This window comes from Daphnia pulicaria, chromosome 8, assembly GCF_021234035.1.
Source record: "Daphnia pulicaria isolate SC F1-1A chromosome 8, SC_F0-13Bv2, whole genome shotgun sequence".
NCBI classification, from domain to species: domain Eukaryota; kingdom Metazoa; phylum Arthropoda; class Branchiopoda; order Diplostraca; family Daphniidae; genus Daphnia; species Daphnia pulicaria.
Genome location: NC_060920.1, coordinates 12,529,038 through 12,553,928, shown reverse-complemented (window position 1 = coordinate 12,553,928; position 24,891 = coordinate 12,529,038). Strand labels below are relative to the sequence as shown.

Here is a 24,891-nt window from a genome sequence, read left to right as displayed (position 1 = left end):
CTACTACTGTATGTGCTGTGTGGTGTAGTGGTGCTGCTGGTGTTGTTGTGTGTTGTTTGGCTGGTGGAGCATGAGCCACACTCGAGCCGTCGTTGAAGCAAAAGAAAGAAGATCTACTATCTTTTTTGGCGCAGGACGTCGTCGTCGTGTTGGTGTTTCAACTTTTCACCAAGGAGCCAATTTCAGTTCAACGACTACCGACGTTGGAAACTGTTTGCACACTTTTGTGCCGTGATTGCGCTAGATACAGTGTTGTTGGCCCTTTTAAAAAGGCCCTGCAAAATTCATAGTGCGTCCAACTTGAGTGAAATAATAACATCCACAAGACCGACCGACGTGATGGACCAATAACTTGGACCACCCCTCGCCTTTTAGGATTCTGCTGAACTACGACGAGGCGAATTCAACCGAGCAAACACCATCATCAATTTAAACCAGACACAAGGTAATTTATCACGTTGACCTTCAATTTTTATTTGACATTTGGTGGTGAGAACAGCAGACCCCGACGAGACATTTGACACAGTTGAAACGGAGCAGTAGAGGATTGGGCTTGTATAATAGTGTGGAGTCAGTCAATGGGCATATACGGGAGGGAACTCTGTGGCGCCGGTATCCATTTTTAGTTCTCGGCGCAGCGTTTCCTCTGCCCGTCGATATTAGACACAGACGCCGAAAAGGCCATTCGTCAGCTGGAAACAATTTTGAAACCGTGAAACTAACACACACGGAACATCAGGGCCGTAGTACAACAATCTCACATTGGACATCGTTTGTCTTTCTTCCAAGTTGATTGTTTGTTTGTTTTCCGGCTTCACAAACGTCGCCTTTTGTAATAAGTTATATTCCCTGTTTGGCTGGCACGTCGAAAGAGGTTGATGTATCAAAATCCTAATAATAATAATCATATCGTTGGCTTGGCTATAGTCGGTTATTATAGTCTGCGCCGCGAAGAAGTGGCCACCACAGAATAGCTCCAACTCTACTATACGATATGCGGGGGAAAAGAAAGGGGGGCACTAGTCCTTATAATAGTAAAGTTCATAAGCCTCGGCAGAGAGCCAATTTAGTTCCAACTATTAGTGGACAGGAGCGAGGGAGCAACATTCTTTTGTTTTGGACTCTCCGCGCTGATACTCACTGGGCTCCATGATTGATTAAGAACTGCAAAGAACCAGGAAGAACGAACCCGTTCGCTCTCTGATGTATATACCTATACGCAGTCTAGTAGTGGTAGTGTGCATGGGACATGTATTTGTCTATATTTGATCAGAATCATCGCAGCGCTATAATTAGCCCAGTTTTTTAGCCAGGGATCAGCTGTATTAGACACAGGCCGTTCTCTCCTGTTTATCCCAAGCTCTCTCGTAGTATTGTTTGATGTATCCTGGACGTCGTCCCCGCATTTTCAATAGGCGCCCATTTCTCAATCGGCACGATAATAATAAATGACGAGAGCAAGCCCCTGGCCAATGACATTATTACATCACCGCCACCTCCTTCCGTATATATGGACATGACTGTGTCTCTACGCACGGTAGACCACGCCCAGCATTGGCATCTCGGAGCTTTCACGGCAAGCGGACGCACGAAAATGTGCACCTGCTGCCACCTAGCGCCGGGTCACGTCACGTAACCTTCGGGACCCGCACTTTCACGCCACCATTAATGTCTTATTATTTTCCCTTATTATATCATTGGCTTGAAACGGTTCAAGTGAATAGAGAAAATGATCTAATCTGGTTAATTGCTGGTCTCTTAGGTGCTGGGGAGAATAAACCATGGCCGGAAGACAGAATGCCCTCCTGTCCAGCAGTAAGTTAATTACCTTTTTCAAAAGTAATTTGATTGAAATCGTTTTGATTCTTTGCAATTCAGTGGTCAGTGAGTTGAAACAAAAGACGAGCAGCATGAGTCAATCGATGAGCAGCGATGAACAACATCAGCAAATGTCGTCATCTTCATCCGTCCGGACATCCGTGACTTCCAGCTCGGCTTCTTATTCGACTGCCACCGCCGAAGGACAGAACGTGAGTGATCGACGTGTCCCTTTTTTCCATTCGTTGAGTTATTACATTCGCTGGCTCACGCGAAGGTTTTTCATTAGTTGGATTAACTTATTCAATCCAGCGGAAATGAGTTGTCTCGGAAGTGAATTGACATCCCTGATCATTAAGTGGGCGAGTGAGTGACTGACACGTCCTGTCTTAATTGACCGCCCACTTTGCAGACGCCAAAACTCACGCCAGAAATTCCGTCTCTTTTTCACGTTGTTGGGACCGTGTCTCAGTATCATTACGCAATTCAACACGCGATGAATGCCATGCAAATCGGATAGGCGTCACCTAAATATTCCCCTGCGTGCAATCACGCACAGACATTGATTGACTACTACCGCGTGGATGACGTTCACCCGAATTTGCGGTTGGACGAAGATCAGGTGTCTGGCCAAATCCCGGCCAGCACAAGCCGAGACAGACTTTGTTTAGTCTTTTGGTTTGACGTGAACTGAACTGGATGGATGAAAAAGAACATTTGAAACCGAGCGGGAATAATGAGACTGCCTAGTTCCAAACCCAAATGCACTGCGCCGGATGACCCTGGCAGAGCAGGTGGTAAACTACAACAACTGGAAGTAAGCCAAAATGACAGCACTCTGGGCTGGTATGGATGTCGAAGAAGAATAACACTGGCATATAATTCTCAAATTGTTCATCCGAAATGGAAATTCGACGACGAAAGTAGCGCGGTAGAATATCGTTCGCTTTCGCTAATGACAACCGTTTCTATTTTGGTTGACATAATAGATGCTGTTAATTTGCCCCGAAATGTTATTGCTCGCAATTTAATTCCGTTTCCGTTCGTAAACAGTTGGCCGAAATTTACGCATCGCTACAGGAGCAGTTCACGGGCAGCAGCAGCACCAGCATTTCCCAGGCTACGACCAACACTCAATACGTCTCCAGGTGAGATTTCTCTGATCCGACCTTGACTTTCAAAATGATCCACGGCAGAGATTTCCGTCTAGCGTGAAAGTTATACTTGGCAGAATGGTTTATTGGCTTCCAGCCGAAAACTAATAGAAATTGGAAAATCAACAAATCATTTATTTGAAAGCAATGCCAGGCGTGACGAAACAAGTTGGCTATAAGTAGCGCTGACTTTCATTTCATGAACGAAACGGAATGATTAAATTAAAGTCGAATCAAATCAGCCGGGGACATTTTTCGTTATTTTGTCTGTATGTTTTTCATTTTCAGCCCCGTTTACTAATTTTTTTACTTTTGCATTGGATCAGCCACTTGGATTTGGGAATTGACGAGGATGAAGGAACCACCGCTTTGCTGGACAACAGCGCAGCCAAGCACAGGATGGCCGTTCGTCCGCAGCGCAAAAGGCGTTCTGAATCGCGTCAAAGGGACGGCAATCAAGGAGAAGAGGCCGGAATCGAATCCAGCCAGCAGAGCGACGTCCAGGTGGAAGGGAGCGTCAAAAAGATCAAATCTTCGACGGACGAAGAAGCCGAGACCAGCAAACAACGGGGATATAGGCGGACTCGTTCAGGCCGCCAACTGGTCACCTTCGATCCTGTTGCCAAACGAGAGTACATGACGAGCAATTGACAATTTGACAATGGCAGGTGTTGGCTAATCTTTTTTGGCTTGTCGTACAGGGCCGTCGTCAAGGAGCTGGTGGAAACGGAGGAGGAATTCGTGACCGATATGGAACACGTAGTCAACGTCTACTACCGCCAGATGGATCATCCGTCCACTCCGAGGAAAGTCAGCGACCAGCGAGATACCCTTTTCGGTCCATTCAAACAAATTCAAGAGTTTCACAAGAGGTTTCGTTTAAATCCTTTTTTTAAATTTTATTCCATTTCTTGATGATTCAATAACGTGTGGATGATTAATATTTAGTGTTCTCCTGGAAGGCCTGAAATATTACGCAAACGAGCCCCAAAGGCTGGGCAGAACGTTTCTTCGATTGGTAAGTTTAGAGGTTTAGTTAATAATAAGTTAATAATCATTGTTTTGGGAAAAATTAACTTGTCAATTGACATGACCAGGAGCGGGATTTCGACAAACACGCCCAATATTATGGCGACGAGCCCAAATCGCAGGAACTTTTACGTGAAGACAAACACCTGAGGGAATTTTTCGAGGTGAGTTGCTGTGTTTTGGAAATTCTGTCCGTCTTTATTTGATGTCGGGAGAGGGGAAACTATTTTCGACCAGTCCAGTCAGTGTCTGCAATCCTATTCCTAGCTTTTACTTAAAAAAAAAAAGAAAAATAAGGTTAACAAGGTGATGGTTGCGTGTTTCATCAACCGCACAGTCAGCCATGACGTGTCAAGGCCTCTTTCTCGCCCTTCCACCAGCGGCTGGATGCAACTGGCTGGATGCTCCGGGAGGCGTCACAAATCATCCACTATATACGACTCGGATACGTAGTACATCAGTGATGCGGCCCTGCCGAAAATGAACAAGATCAATGATCTCTCCTTGTGGGTTTTTTTTTTTTGCGTTGGCGTGACGAGGAAGGACGTCATCCGTCATTCCGTTTGGGGCTTTAAAATCCTCCAGTTATTCGTTTCATGGATCACTCTCGTTTAGAAGCCCGGCTGACTAATGATCCTGTTTACTATCAAAAGGAATGCCAGATACTGTACGAGAGTCGCACCACCTATGGACTTTTGGCCGTGCCACGATTGAATGGACTTTTTTGTCGATCGTAATTCGACGTTCAAAAAGATGCGTAATTCAAGTGTGTTAGTCAAAGGGCTATATTTAGCACGCGCCCGTTTGCAGTGAGGGGAATGCTGCTGGGAAAGAGAAAGCGGATGAATAGCCATTCAAAGGAGAAACAAAAAGAGAAAGGGAAATCCGGTCGGCGGCACTAAACGGGAAAATGTGCGCCGGCCTTTTCACGTTCGTTTATGTTGGGGGCGGTGAACGGCGTCGATGACGGAATCGACTTTTCGGCTCCGTAAGGCTTAAACCGTTTGCCACTCGTTCTTTCTCAGCACCTTTTCTTGTTAGGCAAATGTCACTCTCCAGCCGTCTGACGTACGTGGTAGATAGTAGTAGGTGTAATGAGGAAGTCGGAGCAGGAGGGCATTGAGCCAGCGTATTAGGAATCTTAGCTTATGCCCGTCCAATAATTCATTGCGGAATGAAAGCCAAGATTTTCCATCAAAACGAGTCAAAGACCTCTGGCTGCCAAAACACCTCTCCGTACTTCCTATATAGCTCAGGACTTTTGTTTCTCCTTTACTCTAGTCTTCGGCCTTCGCTGTCGTTTGTTGGCACTGGACTCAGCAACCGCACAAAAGTGGCATAATATAAAATCTACAAATTATATGTTTTTCAAGTTAACGTCTATGACAGTGGCCGCTCAACTTCTTTCCTCGCCCATTCGTTGGCCGCTTTCCACATTATGCGAGATCTTGTCGTCATAATTTAATTCCACTCAGTTTTACGATCTGTACATAGGACGGAAAGATATGGCCGGCCAGTGTGGAAGTCCAAGTGGGAATGAGAGGGAGACAGACGGTGGTAGGGAGAGAGTTGGGACGGCCGATGGATCTAAATTTAGCCGGTGGATCGGTCGACATAAATGGAACACGTAAGGCACGTTGCCTGATTTAGACACGACAACGTTGCAGGAGCAGCGGGACGACGCATAGATAGAGAGCCAGGAATTGCAGGGCCAGCAACATCAGGGGGCTTGCAGCAACAAGCTATCGGTTCTCTCTTAACTGGAATTTAGCAGAGGAGCAAAAACGATTCATCCGCACGCACGGCGATCTACAAAGTGTTACCGGGTAATCATATTTTTGCCATCGTACTATATCGTCACCTTTGAATGTTTGGGAGCTAAAAAGTGTTGTCGATTCCCGCCTCCTCCTTGGCGGTTGGGCCGGCAGCCCCCGGATGCATATCCATTCAGCAGAGTTGGCAGACTGACTAACTGAAAGATATCCAGTGTGTGGCTACTAGCAGCAGCACTTCCTTGGTTGTTTGTGGCGCTCTTGGTGTGTGGATGTTAGCGAGTTCGTCCGTCTAGTCGTAACGGTTCCAGGTCTCGGTCAGGATCCACTTTCGATTGCCCCCACGGCTCCCACTCAGCCAACCGAAGATCACAACAACAACGAAAGCCAATCAAGGTCCGTTTACGTCAGTTCGTTGACGATAAGAAAGTGAGAGCAGTGCCCAGGTTATTTCACTCCCCCGTAAAATCAATTTTTCCTTTTGTGCAATCCATCCGACTCAATAGTGCCACTCCACTTGGATTAATCATTTCCGTGTTGATTTCAACTTTGTGGATTAATACGGTCGGCTTGACAACAACAACAACAGCGACTGGGTTGTTAGGGGGAGAGTTTGGAAATCCAACAGGTATACAATGGCCTGTGCTGGAATGCCTGTGGCCGCCTGGAATTATCTTGTAGACCGAGATTGTCCACGACACTAACTGTTTAGAGGTTGACAAAGGGCTTAGATTTGTTCATAATTTCTGGAAGGCAGAAATAAGAGCGGTGTAGAAAAGAAAAGGAAAAAAAGAAGTGGGTGGTTATAAGGGACGTTACGAGGGGGGAGACCACACAGCTGAGCTGAGCAGCTCGGCCGTCCAGTGTAGCCACGGACTAAGAATAGAAGGAGAAACGGGCAAGAATATACTTATACTGCCTGTGTACACTAGAAGAGGCAAATGGAGATGAGCAGTTATGGATAGAAAAATAATTATATCGCACGATTTTCTGAAATATTTTCCAATTTGTCGGAATTTGATTATTTTCCCTTTTTTTTTAAATCCTGAGAAAACCTCGTCGATAAACTGGTTTTTTTTCCCGGTCCGTCAGAAATCTGCTGACTCAGATTTGTTCCTTTGAAGTTTCGCTGTTGCGGCTCTCAAATTTCCTAATTTCGTTTTCAGAGAATTAAACAGTTAAAATGCGATGATGTTTGGAAGTTGGCCCAGCAACATCCGCAAAATCTGCAGTTTTTCTATTTCCTATGCCATCGGTGGTATTCGACCCTACTCCCGAGTCTCGTCCTTTTTGTTTTCTTGCCAAAAAACCACCAAAAAGTCGAGACCATTTGTTATGCAATGTCGTCCGCAAAATATCAAGGATCTAAATTTTTAATCGTTAAAATGTTCATTTTGGTCATTCAGGAATACAGTCACCGGATCGGCGACAACAAACGATTGGGCGAATACCTCAAGTTGCCCATTCAGCGCATCAACGACTTCCAGGTTCTCCTCCAGGTAAGAAACAAACAACAATCGTCTTGGATGTCTCTTACCAATTTGCATTTGTTTCTTCAAAAGGATCTGATAACGCATTCGCGAGAACTGCGCGAGGACACAAAGGATTTGCAAAAGGCTCACGAGTTTATGCTGGCCTTGCCCCAGCGGCTGACTGATTCGAAATTCATCGAGAACCTATCCGGATACAAGGGCAACATCCACAAGTTAGGACGACTTTTACGACACGTAAGTCATCATTTTGCTGTCTGACTTGTGACATGATGAATAATTAAAATAACGCTGAACGTACGGATTCGATTAGAATTTCCTAACGGATGTTTTTCCGTCCGTTTTCCTTCCACTCGCTCCAGGTGTGTGCCCGGCGTTTATTTATAAAACACACACGCGGGACGGGGAATATAGAAACTCGCACAGGATTTTTTCTTTTCAAAAGTGACCAAAGTCTATTTCGCAGTTGCTTCCGTTTGTTTTCTCCCCTCCTGAAAGTCGACCGTGAAAAGGGATGACGTCATTTCTCCTTCTAACCGGACCCTCGTTCGAGCTGCTGCGTGTTGAATCCTCTTTCTTAACTTTTGGCGCAGTTGATTTGGCCATCCAGTTTAAATCCAGGAGAGAGTTGCTAATCTTTCCCTCCGTCGATTGATGAGCGGCCACTTGAAATCCCGATCGTTCGTGTAGCGGCGACGATTAGACAAGCAGGTTATTCATAGCGACTCTTTGCACCGCAATAACGCGTCATCCCACAGCGAAAAACAGCTGCAGCTATTTAACTTTTTTTTCTTCTTACTTTTCCTCACACCCGTCAATGTTTTGTTTCTTTTTCGTACGTGGGAGCGTGAACGACATGCAGCCGATAGACTGGGTGACTCCAACGTCTGCCATCGTGTACTATCCTGGTTGTTTTTTTGTTTTGTTTTGTTTTCTTCTAAATGCCCTCTCCCACGAAAAATTGGATTCTCGTCGCTTCGCATTAGGTCACGGCTAAATTTAGAATCGCCGACCCAAGCGTGAATTAGTGAGTAGTCGGATGATTGGTGCTCTTGTCGGGCCCCGCATCTCTCATCGTCCGAACTCTCAGGGCCGGGGTTTTCTCTAGTTCATTTCAACATCATCTTCATCAACTGGAATTTGAATTCATTCAGAGCTGGTGGACGGTGACAGACAGTCGTGGACGGGCCAGAGAACGTTACCTGTTTCTCTTCAAGGCTCGCATTTTGGTGACGAAGGTGAGACGAGTCACCGACGATCGAAACCTTTTCCTCCTCAAGGATATCATCAGGGTAAAGACATAATTGTAAATGCTAAATGTAAACGAATTCAACAATTCTTTAAGATTCGCTTTTTGTATTCAAAATAGTTGCCAGACGTTGAGGTCAAAGTTCGCCAAGAAGAAGGAGATTCCTGCAGTTTTGATTTGATCCATTCGGATCCGCGTTTCGTCCGCTACCCGCTCAATTTACGCTGCACGGATCGATCCATTCACGACGATTGGCTGATTGAAATACGCAACTACGCCGCTCACGCTAGTCAGTTATTCTTTTTGATTTGATTTTCTTAAAATTTTGGTTTGACTAAATTTTATGTGAATGATTTTCAGTCGCCTTACAGGAACACGCCGAAGACGATTTGCAAGTTGACGGTCCGGGAGAAACTGACAACGAAGCCGACGACCCTGTCGTTCCACCTCCAGTTCAAACGAAACCGACGCAGTTGAAACCGGTAACTGCTGCACCATCCGACCCAGCGGGACAACAGGATTCCGCTCAGATCGCCAAAAAGATCAAGGACCTCATTCACTTGAAAGGAGTTGCACATTCAGTCCCGCAGACGATCCCTCTGCAATCGCCCATCACCGAAAAAGCTCCTCCGGGCGAAATCGATCTTCAGCGATCCGATTCTGTCGATTCAATCAAAAGGGGCAGCGCCAGCATCCGCTCGGCATCACAGGCTTCTTTATCCGGTAAGATACGAATGTCAATAAGAGCAAGTCACCTTTATTTTATGCTAATTGTTTGTTATCGTTTTTTCACCACGCCCAAAAATACTCGAATTGCTAATTGCTGGATCTAATCTTTTTGGTTCGCGATGGCATTTCATTTATTTAACACACAAAATCATTTTCGTTTTAAAACAAAAAAGAATATCAATCGTTGGGTTCGCTTCGTGAAAGTGATCCCCCAAGCGACGCAAGCGACGCCACTCTCTTCGCTTCGATGGCCGAACCTATACCTGAAATGGCGGCCGAGCCGCTGCCCGGTCGACCCCGTTTCTCTCGCACCATTCACGGAAACTTTTGCGAACGTAAGTTTCTGTCTAATCAGCTAACTATCCCTTAACGAGAGCTTCGTCTTTATTTTTTTGTTATTAAATAATTTATTCCAATGCGATCGATTTAATTAATGACGTCCACTTAATATTCAGCCGGTGAGAAAGCGACGTTTGACTGCGCCCTAGAAGCCGACGCTCCTGCCCAGGTGACTTGGCTGCGTAACAACAAGCCGCTGGACGATCGTTTTGCCGACCGCATCGTGACCACGTCCAAAGGCCGGAAGCACAGTCTGCAAATGATGAACTGCCGACTGGACGACAGTGGACTCTACACCGTCGTGGCCTCCAACGAGGACGGATCGGCCACTTGCTCGGCTTCTTTGGTCGTCCAAGTCCTGACTCCCGACGAGCGCGAGAAAATGGCCCAGCAAAAGTGCCCCGTCTTCCTTGTCGTATTGCACGACACGGAACTGATCGAGGGAACTTCTGTCCGCTTCATGATCAAAGTCAAAGGCGATCCCATCCCGAATGTCGAATTGTAATTCCTTTTGATATCTTACAACTTAAACAAGTTCATCGCTAAATTTCGTTTCATTGGCTACAGTAAAAAGGATGGCAAGAAAGTGGTGGAATCCGATCGGATCAAAGTCATCAACGATCAAGCGGCCACCGGATTTTTCGAGCTGGTCATCTGTCAAGTGACCGAGTCCGATGCCGGCGAGTATACGTGCAAGGCCCTCAACCGTTTCGGCGAAGCCACTTCAACGGCCAAAGTCACCGTTACCAGTAGGATCGTATTCATCTTATAATATCGTTTTAATAACCAATTCATTCATTCATTGTTTTCTTTGACAGCTGAAAACGAAGTTTTCAGTCTGCTGGCCAACCAGGGTCTTTTGGCCCCCGGTGAGAAACCCGAGTTCCAGTGGTACAAGGACGGCGCCGCTTACGATCCCGAGGAGCGATTCAAAGTCACTTACGAGGACGAAGCCGACACTTTGGCATTGGTTTTCCAACACGTCAAACCGGAAGACGCTGGACTCTACACTTGCGTGGCGGCCACCAGCAGCGGCAAAATCTCCTGCAGCGCTGAATTGACCGTTCAAGGAGCCGTGCACCATTTACTGCGTGAGCCTGAAGCTCCTACAATCACCATGGACCTGGCGGACACTGAGGTCAGCTGCGGTGGATCCGCCATGCTGGAACTTAAATTCAAGGGATTCCCTAAACCTAAAATGGTCTGGACAAAGAGCAACGGGGATGTAGTCACGGCCGGAGGTCGTTTCCGCTTCCTCTTTGAGGATGAGGAGACGATTGCTCTCATCATCAAAAGTAAAAACAAAACAATTCATTTGACTCTAATGTCATTTCATTATTCTCATGGAATGTGTTTATTCACCCACTAGATGTCGACCACAGCGACGCTGGTCTCTACAAAGTGACGGCCACCAACGACCTCGGCGAAGCGACAACCGAAGGCCGTCTGTTGGTCAAAGCTCCGCCCAAGTTCAGGAAGAAGATGCAAGACATGGCCTGCATGACGGAGGAGCCCTTCAAAATGTCGGTGGAAGTCGAAGGATCGCCCACCCCCGAACTTAAATGGTACAAGGACGGCCAGATGATCATCGAATCTGAGCGCATCAAAATCGTCAAAGAGTCGGAGGACGTTTTCTCTCTATTCATCGAGAAAGTGACGATCGAAGACAGCGGCTCCTACTCCGTCGTCGCTTCCAACTCGCTCGGACAAATGTCCGACTTTTGGCAAATGGTGGCCAACGCTCCGCCCGCATTCATCAAGCAGTTGCTCAAGACCTACGAAGTGGACGAAAGCGAATCCATCACCTTCCAGGTGCAAGTGGAGGGAAACCCAATGCCAGAAGTCAAATGGTAAATCAAAAACTACTAAAAAACTAATTCTTTTCCCAGTTTTTAAATGGTTTTATCTGGATAGGGTCAAGGATGGCAAGCAGGTGAAGAACGACAGAGATGCCGTCATCATCAAACAGGACGGAAATGTTCACTCCCTGACCGTCAATGGAATCAAACGCGGTGATTCGGGTATGCAATTTCCTGTTAAGCTTTTTCTTCTTTCTTTTCCTTACATCTTTACCTTATGACATAGGCAAATACTCTTGCGTCATAACCAACACTCACGGCGCCAAGGAAAACACTTCCGACTTGAAGGTGCGCTGCAAGCCCGAAATCACGCAATCGCTCAAGGATGTGGAAGCCAAAGCGGGCGAGAAGGATGTGACTTTCGTCCTGAAAGCCAACGCCTACCCTGAACCCAAAATCAAATGGTTCATCGACGAAATGGAGATCACGGAGGAGCGCAACGAATTTTCACGCGACGATGATCCCGCAACAGGAACTTACTCCCTCATTTTGAAGGAGGTCAAATCCGAATTGTCGGGCAAATATACGGCCCAGGTCATCAACGCCCTGGGCACGGCCAAGACCAGCGCAGTCCTCTCCGTTCAATGTAATTACAAATTTTTAAAAGATTGTTTTGTTTATTTGACATTTAAATAATTTCTTGTTTTGTTTCGTTCAGATCCTCCCAAAGTTGAGGAGCCATTGAAAGACATTTGCATCGAAGAGGGCAAGAATGCCACGCTGAAAATCAAATGCACTGGACTGCCCGAACCCACTGTCACCTGGACTAAGGAGGGTGTTGAGGTGGCGGCCGATGCTCGCATCAAATTCAACAAGGATGCCGACTCGACTTACACGTTGACGTTGAACAAGTGCACCACCCAAGATCAAGGTCTTTACGGTGTCAAATTTGCCAATGCCCTGGGCCAAATCAGCGCCTCTTGCTGCCTAAGTGTCGACTGTAAGCAAAGAATCAACAGCAGAATATTTGATTTCACCAATTGACGAAATGTTATTTTTGCAGCCAAACCCAAGATCATCTCGGACAACTTGACTGTTAAGGAGGTTTACGAGGAGGAAGAGATTGTTTTCGAAGTTCGTGCCAGTGGCCAACCTAAACCGCAAGCTCAATGGTGCGTATGATTATACCTTGATGAATAACTCGATTGGTTTCTTTCTTAAATTGTTTTTCTTGATTATTGCAGGACGCTGAACAACGAAACGCTGGTCAATAGCGAACGTATTGAAATCAGTGAGACGACCGACACTTATACTTTGAAAATCAACAAGGCAGCCATGACAGACGCCGGAAACTACGCCATCAAATTGACCAATCGGTTGGGAGAGGAAACCAAGAACACTTCCGTCACCGTTAAATGTAACGTCTAGTTTATATTGTACAACTTGTGCACATAATAACGAAGGAAATTCTATGCCTGTTCGAACGGCAGCCCTGGCCGAGCTGCGTGTTCCCAAGATCTTGCAGGGATTGAGCGACACTACCGTCAGCAAAGGCCAACAGATGGAGTTGAAAGTCCGCATTCGTGGACAACCCAATCCTGAAGTTGAATGGTAGTTTAACCAGATTTTGTTTTTGTTGTTTCGTTGTCACAATATTAAAAATGAACTCATATCGTCAGGTTCAAGGATGGCGAGGCGTTGGTTGACAACAAGGACTACACCATCTCTAAAGATGAGGTGGAGAACGCCTACACTTTGGTGTTGCCAGTAGCCCACGAGTCTCACGCTGGCCACTACACCGTCAAAGCGACCAACGAGCACGGCTTCGACGAGTCCAGCGTATGATTCCATTTCTCGAATTGTCTTAATAAACTGTTTGACCATCTTTTATGTGTTACAGGCTTCGCTGACGATCGTGATGAAACCTGAACTGAGTCACGAACCCGAAGTCAAAGTTGAATATTACGAGGAGACCAACATCGAAGTCAAAGTCACCGCTCATCCCAAATCCAAAGTCAAATGGTAATTTTAAGAAAAATTTCACGCAATTTTCTTCATTATCACGCCACTTTTTCCTGCACAGGTTGAAGGACGGCATCCAGATCAAGTCGACGACAAGCGAACGCATCAGCATCACCTGCGAGGAAGGTTCCAACGTTTACAAGTTGAGCATCCAGGAGACTGTGGCCGAAGATGAAGGCGTTTACAGTTTTGTGGCCACCAACAAGGAGGGTGAAACGACTGGCGAAATTAAACTCTCTGTCCACTCGGAGGCTCCCACTTTCTCCACGAAACCCAAGAGCTGTTACGCCAAAGCTGGGCAAACGGCCAAGTTCGAAGGCTGCGTCCAGGGCATACCTTTGCCCACTATTTCGTGGCAAAAGGCCGACGAAGTCATTGTTGAATCGGAGCGATTCAAAATGGAGAGCGCCGACGACGGAACGTTCAGTCTCACCATTTCAGATGTCCAGGAAACGGATTACGCCGAGTACACGGCCAAGGCCACTAGCGCCGTTGGAGAAAATTCGGCGGCGGCTGAATTGACACTGACCAGTGAACCAGCAGCTCTCCTGGGCAACAAACTGCCAGTAGCCACTAAAGTAAACGAAGGCGAGCCACTGAAACTGTCATTGAAAGTGGGCGGAAGTCCTTTGCCGGAAGTCAAATGGTACAAGGATGGCAAGGAGCTCATTCCCGACGAGCGGATGACCATCACTTTGCTACCGGATGGAACTGCCGAGTTGGAAATCGCTTCAGCCGATTCTGGCAGAGATTCCGGCCAGTACAAGATGGTGGCTGTGAACCCGACTGGCGAAGTTAGCAGCGAGACGGCCGTTGATGTCAAGAAGAAACCCAAGAAGGGCACAATCGACGAAGCTCTTCCGGATGCAGTGACGGCCGTGGAAAACGAGCCGTTGAAATTGACGGCCCGCGTTTCTGGTCACCCCAAACCCGAAGTCAAGTGGATGAAGGACGGCCGACCTATTCGCCCTGGCAGCAGCAACGCAATCTTGTCTCATCTGCCGGATGGCACCGTCACTTTGGAGATTGAATGCGCCAAACTGGAAGATGCCGGCAAGTACAGTCTGTTGGTGGTGAACGATTTGGGTGAAAGCGAATGCGAAACGGCCGTTGAGATCCAGCCAGCTCCCTCTGCGCCATTGTTTGTCTCACCTCTATTCGCCGTTAAGGGAACTGAAGGCTTCCCCGTCCGGATGGAGGCTAAATGTAGAGGCTTCCCTTACCCGGCCATCACATGGATGAAGGATGGCAAGAAACTAAAACACTTTGCCGGAGACGCCAGCAAGAAACCCGAACCTGACGGCACGGTTCGTCTGAGCCTTACGTCTGCCGATCCATCCGATGCCGGAGAGTACACTGCCTGCGCCCGCAACAGTTTCGGCGAGGCTAAATCGTCGGCCAAAATGGATATCCGTCCTCGCAAATCAGATGGACCGGAAGCAGCTGCGTCCGTTCTAACCGGACCGCGTGACACTGTCGTCGACGAAGGATCGCCTCTGAAATTGTCGGCCGTCATTGGCGGTAATCCGATCCCTGACGTCTTCTGGTCTCTCAATGGCGAACTGGTTGACGATTCCCGTTGCCTGGTGACCATCGACGGCGACAAAATCACGTTGGAAGTTGAAAAAGCGGACAAGAAGATTGACGAGGGCGAATACGAAATCAGCGTGTCCAACGAGCTGGGCACGGCCGAGTCTAAGGCCAAAGTCACCGTTAAGAAGATCTTCTCTGCTCCTTCGTTCGTGCAAAGATTCTCGGACCTGCAGCAGTTGCCCGGCTACGACTGCAAGTTCATGGCCAAAATCAGCGGTCTGCCCAAACCAACCGTCGCCTGGACTTTCAACGGAGATGAAATTGCCGAGTCGGAAAAGTACAAGATCAAACGAGACGGAGATATGTGCGTTTTGTTCGTTCGCGACTGCGCTCCCGATCGGGCCGGTCGCTATGCCTGCATCCTAACCAATGCGGAAGGTGAGGACCGTTGCGAGGCCCAACTGGAAGTGGTGGACAAGATTGAGAAGAAGGAAAAGGAGGAAGCTCCTCATTTCTTGAAACGCATCGGAGATTGCGAAGTCTACGAAGGAATGACGGCCAAGTTTACGGCCTGCGCTTCCGGATTTCCCGAGCCCGAGCACGAATGGTTCCGCAACGGACAGAAGTTGACGGCTGGCGGACGGATGAAAATGGAAAAAGAGGGCAATGGCCTTCTCCGCTTGACCATCAAATTCGTGGAGGAAGCGGATGTCGGCGAATATTCGTTGCGGGCGTTTAACCGTTCGGGCGAAGCGACATGCTCGGCCGAATTGAGTTTCGATACTCTCGACAGCCGACCCAAAAAGCCGGTCGGCGATCAGTACGCCGATTTCGACAAATTCCGCAACACCGGCGCTCCTGTGCCTCTGCCGGATCGCCCCATCATCCATTTGATCCACGATCGCTACCTGACCCTCTCCTGGAAGCCTTCGGTGCCCATTGGTCCGCGCATTCCCGTCACTTATCACGTGGAAATGTGCGAAAGCCCAGATGGCGACTGGCAAAAGGTAATTTCAGATCAATTACGAAATGAAAGTTCATTCATTTCACGTTTTTTTTTTTTTTTTTTTTTAATCAGGTTCGTTCGGGAATCAAAGGATGTAGCTGTGACATCCGCAGTTTGGATCCGTACCGCGATTACCGATTCCGCATTCGCGTGGAGAATCAGTACGGAGTATCGGATCCTTCACCCTACAATTCAACCAGCCGAGACAAGCTCTCGCTCGAGCCCATTGCTCGTCAGCGATTCCTCGAACCGGGCGTCACCTACAATCCCGATAGTTCCTGCTACTTCCCCAAAGACTTTGATCTTGATCGTCCTCCTCACGACGGATACACTCACGCCCCTCGCTTTTTGCGCCAGGTAAAGTTAACGCATTAAATTTTGAATACATAAAAAAGTTCATTGATTTGATTTGTAATGTACAGGATACGGACGCCCAATACGGAATCAAGAACCAAAGCGCTTCGCTCTTCTGGTACGTTTACGGCTACCCGAAACCGACCGTCAAATTCTTCTTCAACGACGAGCCAATCGAAATGGGCGGCCGTTACGACTTCTCTTATCTGCGCAACGGCCAGCTGACGCTGTTTGTTAACCGCATGCTGGACAGAGATGCCGGCATGTACGAGGCGGTTGCCACCAATCCGTTTGGTGAGGCCAGGCAGCAAATTAAACTGGAAGTAGCCGAACATCCGCGCTTCATCGTCCGGCCGGAAGAGAACATCTTCGTCACCCGCAAACCCGGCCGGCTCCAATGTCGCATCACTGGCTATCCAGAATGCGAGGTAGTTTGATGTTGATTTAAAAATTTATCCTTCCGTCTCCGTATTGAAATTGTTTCGACTTTCAGGTCAAGTGGTACAAGGATTGGCTCCCAGTGGCCCCATCCAGCCGCATCAAGATGCAGCACATAATACCCGACACGTACATTTTGGTCATCGACGACGTTATCAGCAAGGACGAGGGACTCTACTCGGTTGTGGCTCGTAATCCGGCCGGAGCTGTTTCGGCGTCAGCCATGATTCACGTGGAGGACAACGAGGACGAGTTCGCCTACCGCACCTATCACAGGGGACGAAACGTCAAGGCCAAACAGGTGGACAACAACCGCATCTTTGGCGATTATTACGACCTGGGAGACGAGCTGGGCCGTGGCACGCAGGGAGTGACGTACCACAGCGTGGAGCGATCCACTGGTCGCAGTTTGGCGGCGAAAATCATGACCGGAACTGGACCAGAACTGCGGTCTCGCATGACGGGCGAATTGGACATCATGAACCAGTTGAGTCACCAACGACTGGTCCGTCTCATCGACGCCTACGAGACCAAAGATTCGCTGACGCTCGTCTCTGAATTGGCCGGCGGCGGTGACTTGGTGGATGCTGTCACTCGACGACCGCACATCACCGAAAGCGACATCGCCTACTACATCCGCCAAGTGTTGGAAGGACTTGGTCATATGCACAGTCACGGAATCGCTCATCTGGGATTGACGCCCGGAGACCTTTTCCTAACGCGCCCCGATGGCGATGAGCTCAAGATCGGAGACTTTGGACTGGCCCGTCGCATCTACTCCAACAAATTGGCGTCTCTCGATTACGGAATGCCTGAATTTGTGGCTCCAGAGACTGCTAACGGCGAAGGAGTCGGTTTCCCGGCCGACATGTGGTCCGTCGGTGTCATTACCTACTTGTTCCTCTCTGGTATTTCGCCTTTCAGGGGAGAAACCGACCGAGATACTCTCCGCCGTGTTCAAGCCGGCCAGATCAACTTTGATCCGGAAGCCTTTAGCAACATCTCCAGCGAGGCCACTGATTTCGTGACGAAATTGCTCGTCTTCAAAGCCGATGGCCGTCTCACTCTCGAGGAGGTACGTTTTACATTAAATTTTACAAAATTTGTCCATTTGCGAATGAATTGGTCTGGATGTGTTGAAACAGGCGCTGAAACATCCTTGGCTGAAACAAGCGGATCGTCGTTTTGCGACCGACGGACCCTCGGCCTATTCGATCCCGACGGAGCGACTCAAGACCTACTACGAGCGCCACTATCGCGATTGGTACGGCAACGCGTCCTGCCGCACTTGGTACCGTCGCCGCCCACTTAGCGGCGCATTCACGCATCCGTCCTGCATGGTCTACCCGCCGGGCGAGGAGTACACGCCGAGACAGACACCTGAACCCCGTCGTACATCCATCAAAACTGAGGTACAGAGTTATTGAATGGAAGGAATGGCGGATGAATCTGATTGTTTTTGCATTAACAATTTAGATGAAGAGTTTCGAGCATCCGGAAATTGGCGGTGGTGTGGCGTCAAGCGAGAGCCACTACCAGTACGGCCCGGATACTTATTTGCTTCAGCTGCGCGATGTCGACTTCCCAGTCCGCCTGCGTCAGTACATGAAGGTGGCCGGAAACAGGAGCTCTTCATTCGCTATGCGGATGCAAGACAACGACTACGCCTTGCCGATGATTTACGAACGTCGTCGTTTCACGGATCTTATGGATGAGCAAATTGATGACGAGGCTCGTCGCGCCCGCCGCCAGTTCCGCTACGCCAACGACACCGGCCCGTTGCAGTACTACCACCCGAATCGTAGGCTCAAAAACGAGCTGGGCGTCCGTGACGAAGCTCACACTGAAGCCGACGCCATGTTGGAGGTGAAGAGGAACGGCCACGTCCCTTTCATGCGCGAGAAACCCAGAACGGTGGCCATGGTGGACAAGCAATCGGTCCAGTTCTCTTGCTTGGCCGTCGGTGAGCCCCAACCGTCCGTCCAGTGGTTCAAGGGTGACCAACTCATCCTGCCGGATCATCGGATTACAATCAGCCATAGCGCCGATACGGGCGTTTCGATCTTGAAATTCGATCCGGCCCACGATTACGATTGCGGAATTTACAAGGCCGTGGCTAGAAACAAGGTGGGCCAGACCGTCGCGAAGGCCCGTTTGGTCATGGGAGATATCCCGATGGAACCCGACAGTCCGGAAGCCACTGACATCTCCGACACCGAGATCCTCCTGCGCTGGAAAGTGCCCAGGCAGGACGGCAATTCGACCGTCATCTGCTACAGTTTGCAGCAGAAGGAAGCGACAGCCAACGAATGGACTGATGTGGCCGATAACATAGACCACGAATTCTTCCTGGTGCGCAACCTCAGCCCCAACACCGACTACCAGTTCCGGCTGGCGGCTCGCAACAAGTTCGGATGGAGCGATAGGAGCATCGGGACTCAGTCGGTGAGTACCAAGGAGCCGGGAAGTCCGCGCGTGTCCGTCACAAGAGCTATGAAGTATCTGCAACAGTTGACCGAATCTGGCCAGCAGCTGTTCCTGGACGGCACTGGATCCATCGACGCTTCTGCCGCCACCGACTACACGGTGGAAATGGAAGAAATGAGGAAACCCGTCAAAACCAGCCCGCCCACCGACGACTTGAAATTCATTGCCGAAATCAACCGAGGCCGATTTTCACTCATCGCCAAATGCGCCGACAAGGAAGGCAACCGGATGTACGCCGCCAAAATCGTCAAGAAAGACGGAGACAGTCTGCAAGAGATGAACATCTTGCGTGGCCTCTGTCATGAACGCATCGTCTCACTTCACCAGGCCTACGAAAGTGGCGAGTTCCTGGTGTCCGTCTTGGAAAAGTTGCAAGGCGTCGACGTTCTGACTTGTCTATCGCAGCGTCACGAGTACACGGAAAATATGGTGGCATCCATCATCTCGCAAGTGCTGGATGGACTCCAGTACCTCCACTGGCGCGGTTTGAGTCATCTCGACCTGCAGCCGGACAACGTCTTACTCATGTCGGCCCGCAGCATCGACGTCAAACTGTGCGATTTCGGCTGCGCCCAACTCACCTCCAAGCTGGGCGGCACAATGGCCCCTGCTGACCGCTCCTACCTACACTTCACGGCGCCAGAGATCCTGAACGAGGAGCCGGCTTTCCCGCAGAGCGACATCTGGTCCCTTGGCGTCCTCACTTACGTCCTCCTATCGGGCGTGTCGCCATTCAGGTACTGGTTTTTTTCCCTCCCATATTATTTCAGTTCGTTAAATAATGTTCATCATTTGGCTATTTTTTAAATTATAGCGGCGAGAACGATGAAGAAACACAGCAAAATATTACGTACGTCCGTTTCCGATTCGAACCTCTTTACAAGGAGATAAGCATGGAAGCTACTCGTTTCATCATGTTGGTCTTCAAACGGGCGCCGAAGTATTTCATATTTAGTTAAATATCTCTTGAATTTCTCATTATTTTTATTGGGTTCACAGCAAGCGACCAACAACAGAGGAATGCCTAGAGCACCGCTGGTTCCAGCCCAGTGAACACATGCTCAAGAAACGTGAACGGGCTTCTTTCCTCGGCAACAGACTCAAAGTAGATTTCGATTCTTTAGACGATCTGTTTGAGTTGGACTTCCTGTAATGGTTTCTTTTGTACCGTATCTTATCATAGGCATATTCGGATGAGTATCACCAACAAAGGAGTCAGCAATCCACGAAATGCGAAGAGCTTCTTTCTTCATTCGGGCTGGGCTTTGGTCGATCCACCAGCTGCGAGACGGACATCTTTACAACGTACTGAAAACAACAACAACAGATCAACAGCGACGATTGTCAAGCAAAAGGCGTTTCAAATCTGATTTTCAATATCAATATTTTTTGTTTTCACGCTCGTGTCACATTATGATATGTAACGGTAGTTTTCACAACTTTCTGGTCACGGTTTTTGGCAAAGTTTTGTCGTTAAAACAATTTTCATATCAAAAGCAGTGATTATGTACTAGACTTTCTTGTTTTGGCCTACCAAAATAAGAAAGAAAAACTGTGTTTACCATTTATCAATTTGACTTGGTCAAAAACTACTTACTATCCTACTCAGCAATAACTGTAAAACAAAGTGGGAAAACGGTGACAGACTCTGCTTGAGGATTCTATTACTCCTATTAGAAACTGGTGACCAATTGGAAGAGCGCCCCTGAATTGGTATTATTAATTAAAATTGTTGGAAATTTATTATTTATGGGAGATACAGATGAAAGATGATTGAAAAATATATAACAAGTGAAAACAAATTGTAAAAATTATTAGAATAGCACTTCATAATGCACTCGATAGCTGATGCTAAGGACTGTCACTAGGTGGCTAAATATTTCAGTGTGTTTAGGGATTTAACTGTTCAGCCAGGGAAGTGGGGGGGGGGTCATCAAATTGCCGATATAAGCAGACGACATCTCATCCGATAGTTCTTTTTCTTCGAGGCTCTGTCCGAGATGGTTACCTTAGCCATTGGCTCATGGCGGGGGACTTTCTTTCCTGACTATTTTCGTAAATGGTAATTCCTGTTTTATTCTTTAAGGTTATTGATTATTGAATTATAATTTTGTGTGTGCCTTTTGTTTAATTTACAGGTTACATGTTAAAGACTGTTCCTTAATTGAGTTTGTATTGTTTTATTAACAGCCTGGTAAAGTCTGAGCTTCTTCATTGCACTACGTGCACGTGATCGCTGCCTTGTTCTGAAGAGGTTCTCTAACTCTACTATATTGCAAGACAAATGAGATTAAAAGAAGAAATTTGAAAAGGTAATCAAGTACTGCAAGCTGAACTGAGAAGGCAATCAATTAGCATTTTTTTCTTGATGTCGTTGACAAGTGGTGTGTTGTCTTCCATCTTGTCTCCGTCTTGGCGGCATAGCGACACTAGAACGTATTACCACTAGAACTTTAAGAATCCGACACTAGAACGCGACACTAGAACTACAACTTTTTTAACGCGTCACTAGAACGCGGCACTAGAACTTCAAGATTTTAGGGCCGACACTAGAACTTATCAACCCCGACACTGGAACGCGACGCTTGAACGGCGACACTAGAACGGCAACAGGGCCGACACTAGAACGGCGACGCTAGAACGGCGACACTAGAACGGCAACAGGGCCGACACTAGAACGGCGACATTAGAACGCGACGCTAGAACGGCGACGCTAGAACGGCGACACTAGAACGGCAGCCGGGCCGACACTAGAACGGCAGTTGGGCCGACACTAGAACGGCGACACTAGAACGGCGACGCTAGAACGGCAGTAATTTCAGGGCCGACACTAGAACGGCGATAATATTAACGGCGTCACTAGAAAAACGTCACCCGTAAGAAAAATAGGGCATGTTAGATAGGGCATGTTATAGAGTACGGGAGTAAAACAACGCCCTTAGATTCCAGCAAAACACCTTATTTAAATCTAATTCTAGGTGCATACATATACAAAAGAAACCAAACAACAGTCTAGCAACTATATAAATGGGAATAGAAACTGTTTTTATTGAACCAATTCCAGCCAACTAACTAATACGAATTCTTGGGCAGCTGTCATGACTTAACACCACAATTGAGCAACAATTAGCAGAGGAGAATTGACACTTTGCCGGCTTCGTGAGAAATCGGAATTGTCCGGCTGCAACTTGGACAGTTGCTTCAGCACGACATTTATCCAGTGAGGAGTGTTGCCGATGGGATTAAGGGCAACCCGAGTCGGCCAAAGTGGCTGGTTCTGCTGTGTCGGTCGGACGGCGGCATTGTGCAAGGCGCAGGATGGAGTCCGTAAATTTGGATTGGCGGAACGCGGCCGACTTAAAAGGTTACGTAAGGGTTACTTCTGAAAAGGTTTTTCAGGTCACTCAGGTGAAGCGGGTCGAATCATTGGAGAATAATGTTTCCTCGATCGTCAGACAACAAGTGCCATCTTGTTCGTCGAATGTCCTTTCATAGCATAACGAAAGTATAAATGGATTGTAGTATACTGTCTTCAAAGCCTTGTACAAAGGCACATGCGTCGCATAAACATCACATAGTTCTTGGAATGTATTCCGAGGATTCCATGAAATATAACGGCAAAAAACGAAAATACGTTTCTCTAACGTGATATGCCTAAAAAAAAAGAAACCCACTGATGATCAAGCTCAGTACAATCTCATACCGAGTCTGGATGAAACGTCGACTTGGTCTTACGGCCATCTGTTTACATTCCAACACTATTCACACACAATGGTTGATTTGCCCCCTGAATAAGTGATCACCTCGACTGCGTCAAGATGTCAACTAGTGATTGAACAATTTTGTGACTGTCATTCTGTCCGAAAAAGCCATCGAACTATTTGAGTGTGTGTTTGGTGGTGGTGTTGGAAAGGAGAAAAGAATTGTGTGTGTGTGTCGCGCTTACGCCCTACAGCCTAAAGAACGTAAGAAATATGGCAGAAATGGAACTTGCGATCGCAAATTCTATCGCATCGATCCTGTTACATCGTCGAGCTATCACCCAATGCCTGATATGCAGTTCCTCATGGCTTTTCATTAAAAGAAAAATTTATCCAATTGGGTTCCCAGTTGACTGTTTCTGCGGAGCGCAGGACTCGTCTAGAGTGACGCCTATCCCTTTGCGCCACCGTCGTCGTCTTTGTGGCCGTCGGATTGGCTATCGCCATGGCCGCTTTCATCTACCGAGGCCAGCAAAACGACCCCTCAAAAGGTTCGGCTATTTTTCCAATTCTCAATTTTTTTGGTTTTTAAATTATTATTTTTTTGATGAGATTGATCTGTTTATAAACCCCAATATCCCCATTGCCATCTTGAAATAGTGTTCGATAGTGAAACTCTTGCCATGGTCTCGCGGTCTCGCCCTCTGCCGCAGCCTTTACCGTCAGCAGTCACAAAGTTCTCGATTTGGACAAGGCCACCAAATCCGACGCCGATCCTTCGGCCAAAAGCGCCAACGGCGACGTTTGCAATACTTCCGGCTGCGTCCTGGCAGGTACAAATTAACTTGTCCCATCTACTTTCCTTGTGAAAATCAAGTAATTTGAATTCTCGATAGCGGCCGAGATCCTGACAAATATAAACAAGACGGTGAATCCTTGCGAGGATTTCTACTCGTTCCCTTGCGGCGGATTCGAAACGAGGAACGTGATTCCGGACGACCAGTCGAGCGTGACGACTTTCAGTTTGATTAGCGACGAAGTGACGGAGCAGCTGCGGTCGCTCATCGAGAGGCCCACCAAAGAAACGGACGCTGCTGAGCCGTTCAAGCTGATCAAGAAAGTACGTATTTAAAACCATCTCTTTCTTCTTTGATGTGCCGGCCTGGATGGATAAATAATTCCGTTTTGAATCGCAGCTCTTCCAGTCGTGTTTGAACAATAAGACCCGGGCGGAGGAGGTGGGCCTGGCGCCGCTCAAGGAGGTCCTTGACCAGTTTGGCGGCTGGCCGGTCGTCGTTGGCGACAGCTGGGACGACAGCACTTTTGTTTGGACTGATATGATTTACAAGTTCCGTCTGGCCGGCTACTCGATCGACTACTTTGTCGACTTTTCCGTCACGACCGACCTGAAGAACTCGACTTCGCGTATTATTGACATAAATAATTTCGCCCCTATTGCCATCATTTCACCTCGTCAGAAATATTGAATGGTTGATGATTTGCTTATTATTTCGTTGGGACAGTTGGATCAAGCCACTCTGGGACTGAGCCGGGAATATCTGATCAAAGGTCTCGGAGACAAGGACGTCAAAGCTTACCTCGATTATCAAGTCGGTTTAGCCAACTTCTGGGAGCGATAAGGATAAGGATAGCGCAACCAAGCAACAGACGGAAGCGCTGGAATTTGAAATCAAGCATGCCAATGTAATTCTTCTATTTCAAAGCCTCTTTTCTCCCTTTTCTCCCTCTAAGCTGTGTACGTAGTAAAATAAAAAGGCGGGATCATTAATTTTGATTGCTCTACCCTACTCAACCGAAAATAATAAAAACAGATCAATTTGCCGAGGGAGGAGCGCCGCGATGCCAACAAACTTTACAATCCCATGACTATTAAAGAATTGAGCCTCAAATTACCCGAAATCCCTTGGCTGGTCTTACATGAACACGATCCTGGCCCCGCATCACGTCCTG

The 24,891-nt window shown here is 47.8% G+C and overlaps 1 protein-coding gene across 6 annotated transcripts; it reads left to right on the top strand.

Annotated features, from left to right (window-relative positions):
* Positions 1–15: 15 nt before the first annotated feature.
* LOC124310806 (obscurin-like) lies at positions 16–21,021 on the top strand. Of its 6 annotated transcripts, XM_046774807.1 has the most exons (35): positions 16–445; positions 1,763–1,815; positions 1,879–2,030; positions 2,872–2,966; positions 3,299–3,604; positions 3,674–3,844; positions 3,921–3,990; positions 4,070–4,165; positions 7,180–7,272; positions 7,336–7,500; positions 8,418–8,555; positions 8,633–8,801; positions 8,873–9,235; positions 9,415–9,576; positions 9,697–10,081; positions 10,148–10,329; positions 10,399–10,875; positions 10,950–11,430; positions 11,495–11,601; positions 11,666–12,025; positions 12,098–12,379; positions 12,443–12,551; positions 12,624–12,796; positions 12,870–12,990; positions 13,059–13,218; positions 13,280–13,401; positions 13,463–15,941; positions 16,013–16,297; positions 16,363–16,722; positions 16,788–17,807; positions 17,878–18,144; positions 18,209–19,956; positions 20,034–20,159; positions 20,219–20,324; positions 20,403–21,021. In XM_046774807.1, exons 2-35 carry the CDS (start codon positions 1,782–1,784, stop codon positions 20,529–20,531), a joined length of 11,493 nt encoding a protein of 3,830 aa, XP_046630763.1. In that variant the 5' UTR covers positions 16–445; positions 1,763–1,781; the 3' UTR covers positions 20,532–21,021. The 6 variants fall into 6 exon arrangements, with proteins under 6 accessions (XP_046630763.1, XP_046630764.1, XP_046630765.1 ...); XM_046774808.1 differs by lacking the exon at positions 9,415–9,576; XM_046774809.1 differs by lacking the exons at positions 2,872–2,966; positions 3,299–3,604; positions 3,674–3,844; positions 3,921–3,990; positions 4,070–4,165 and having other exon boundaries at positions 19–445.
* Positions 21,022–24,891: the final 3,870 nt, after the last annotated feature.

Excerpts from the sequence above, each read along its gene's own strand:
- LOC124310806 (XM_046774807.1), top strand. The coding sequence starts at position 1,782 with ATGGCCGGAAGACAGAATGCCCTCCTGTCCAGCA. Across the intron at positions 12,797-12,869 it reads CACTTCCGTCACCGTTAAAT|CCCTGGCCGAGCTGCGTGTT; the intron begins GTAACGTCTAGT and ends TTCGAACGGCAG. Across the intron at positions 15,942-16,012 it reads CAGATGGCGACTGGCAAAAG|GTTCGTTCGGGAATCAAAGG; the intron begins GTAATTTCAGAT and ends TTTTTTAATCAG.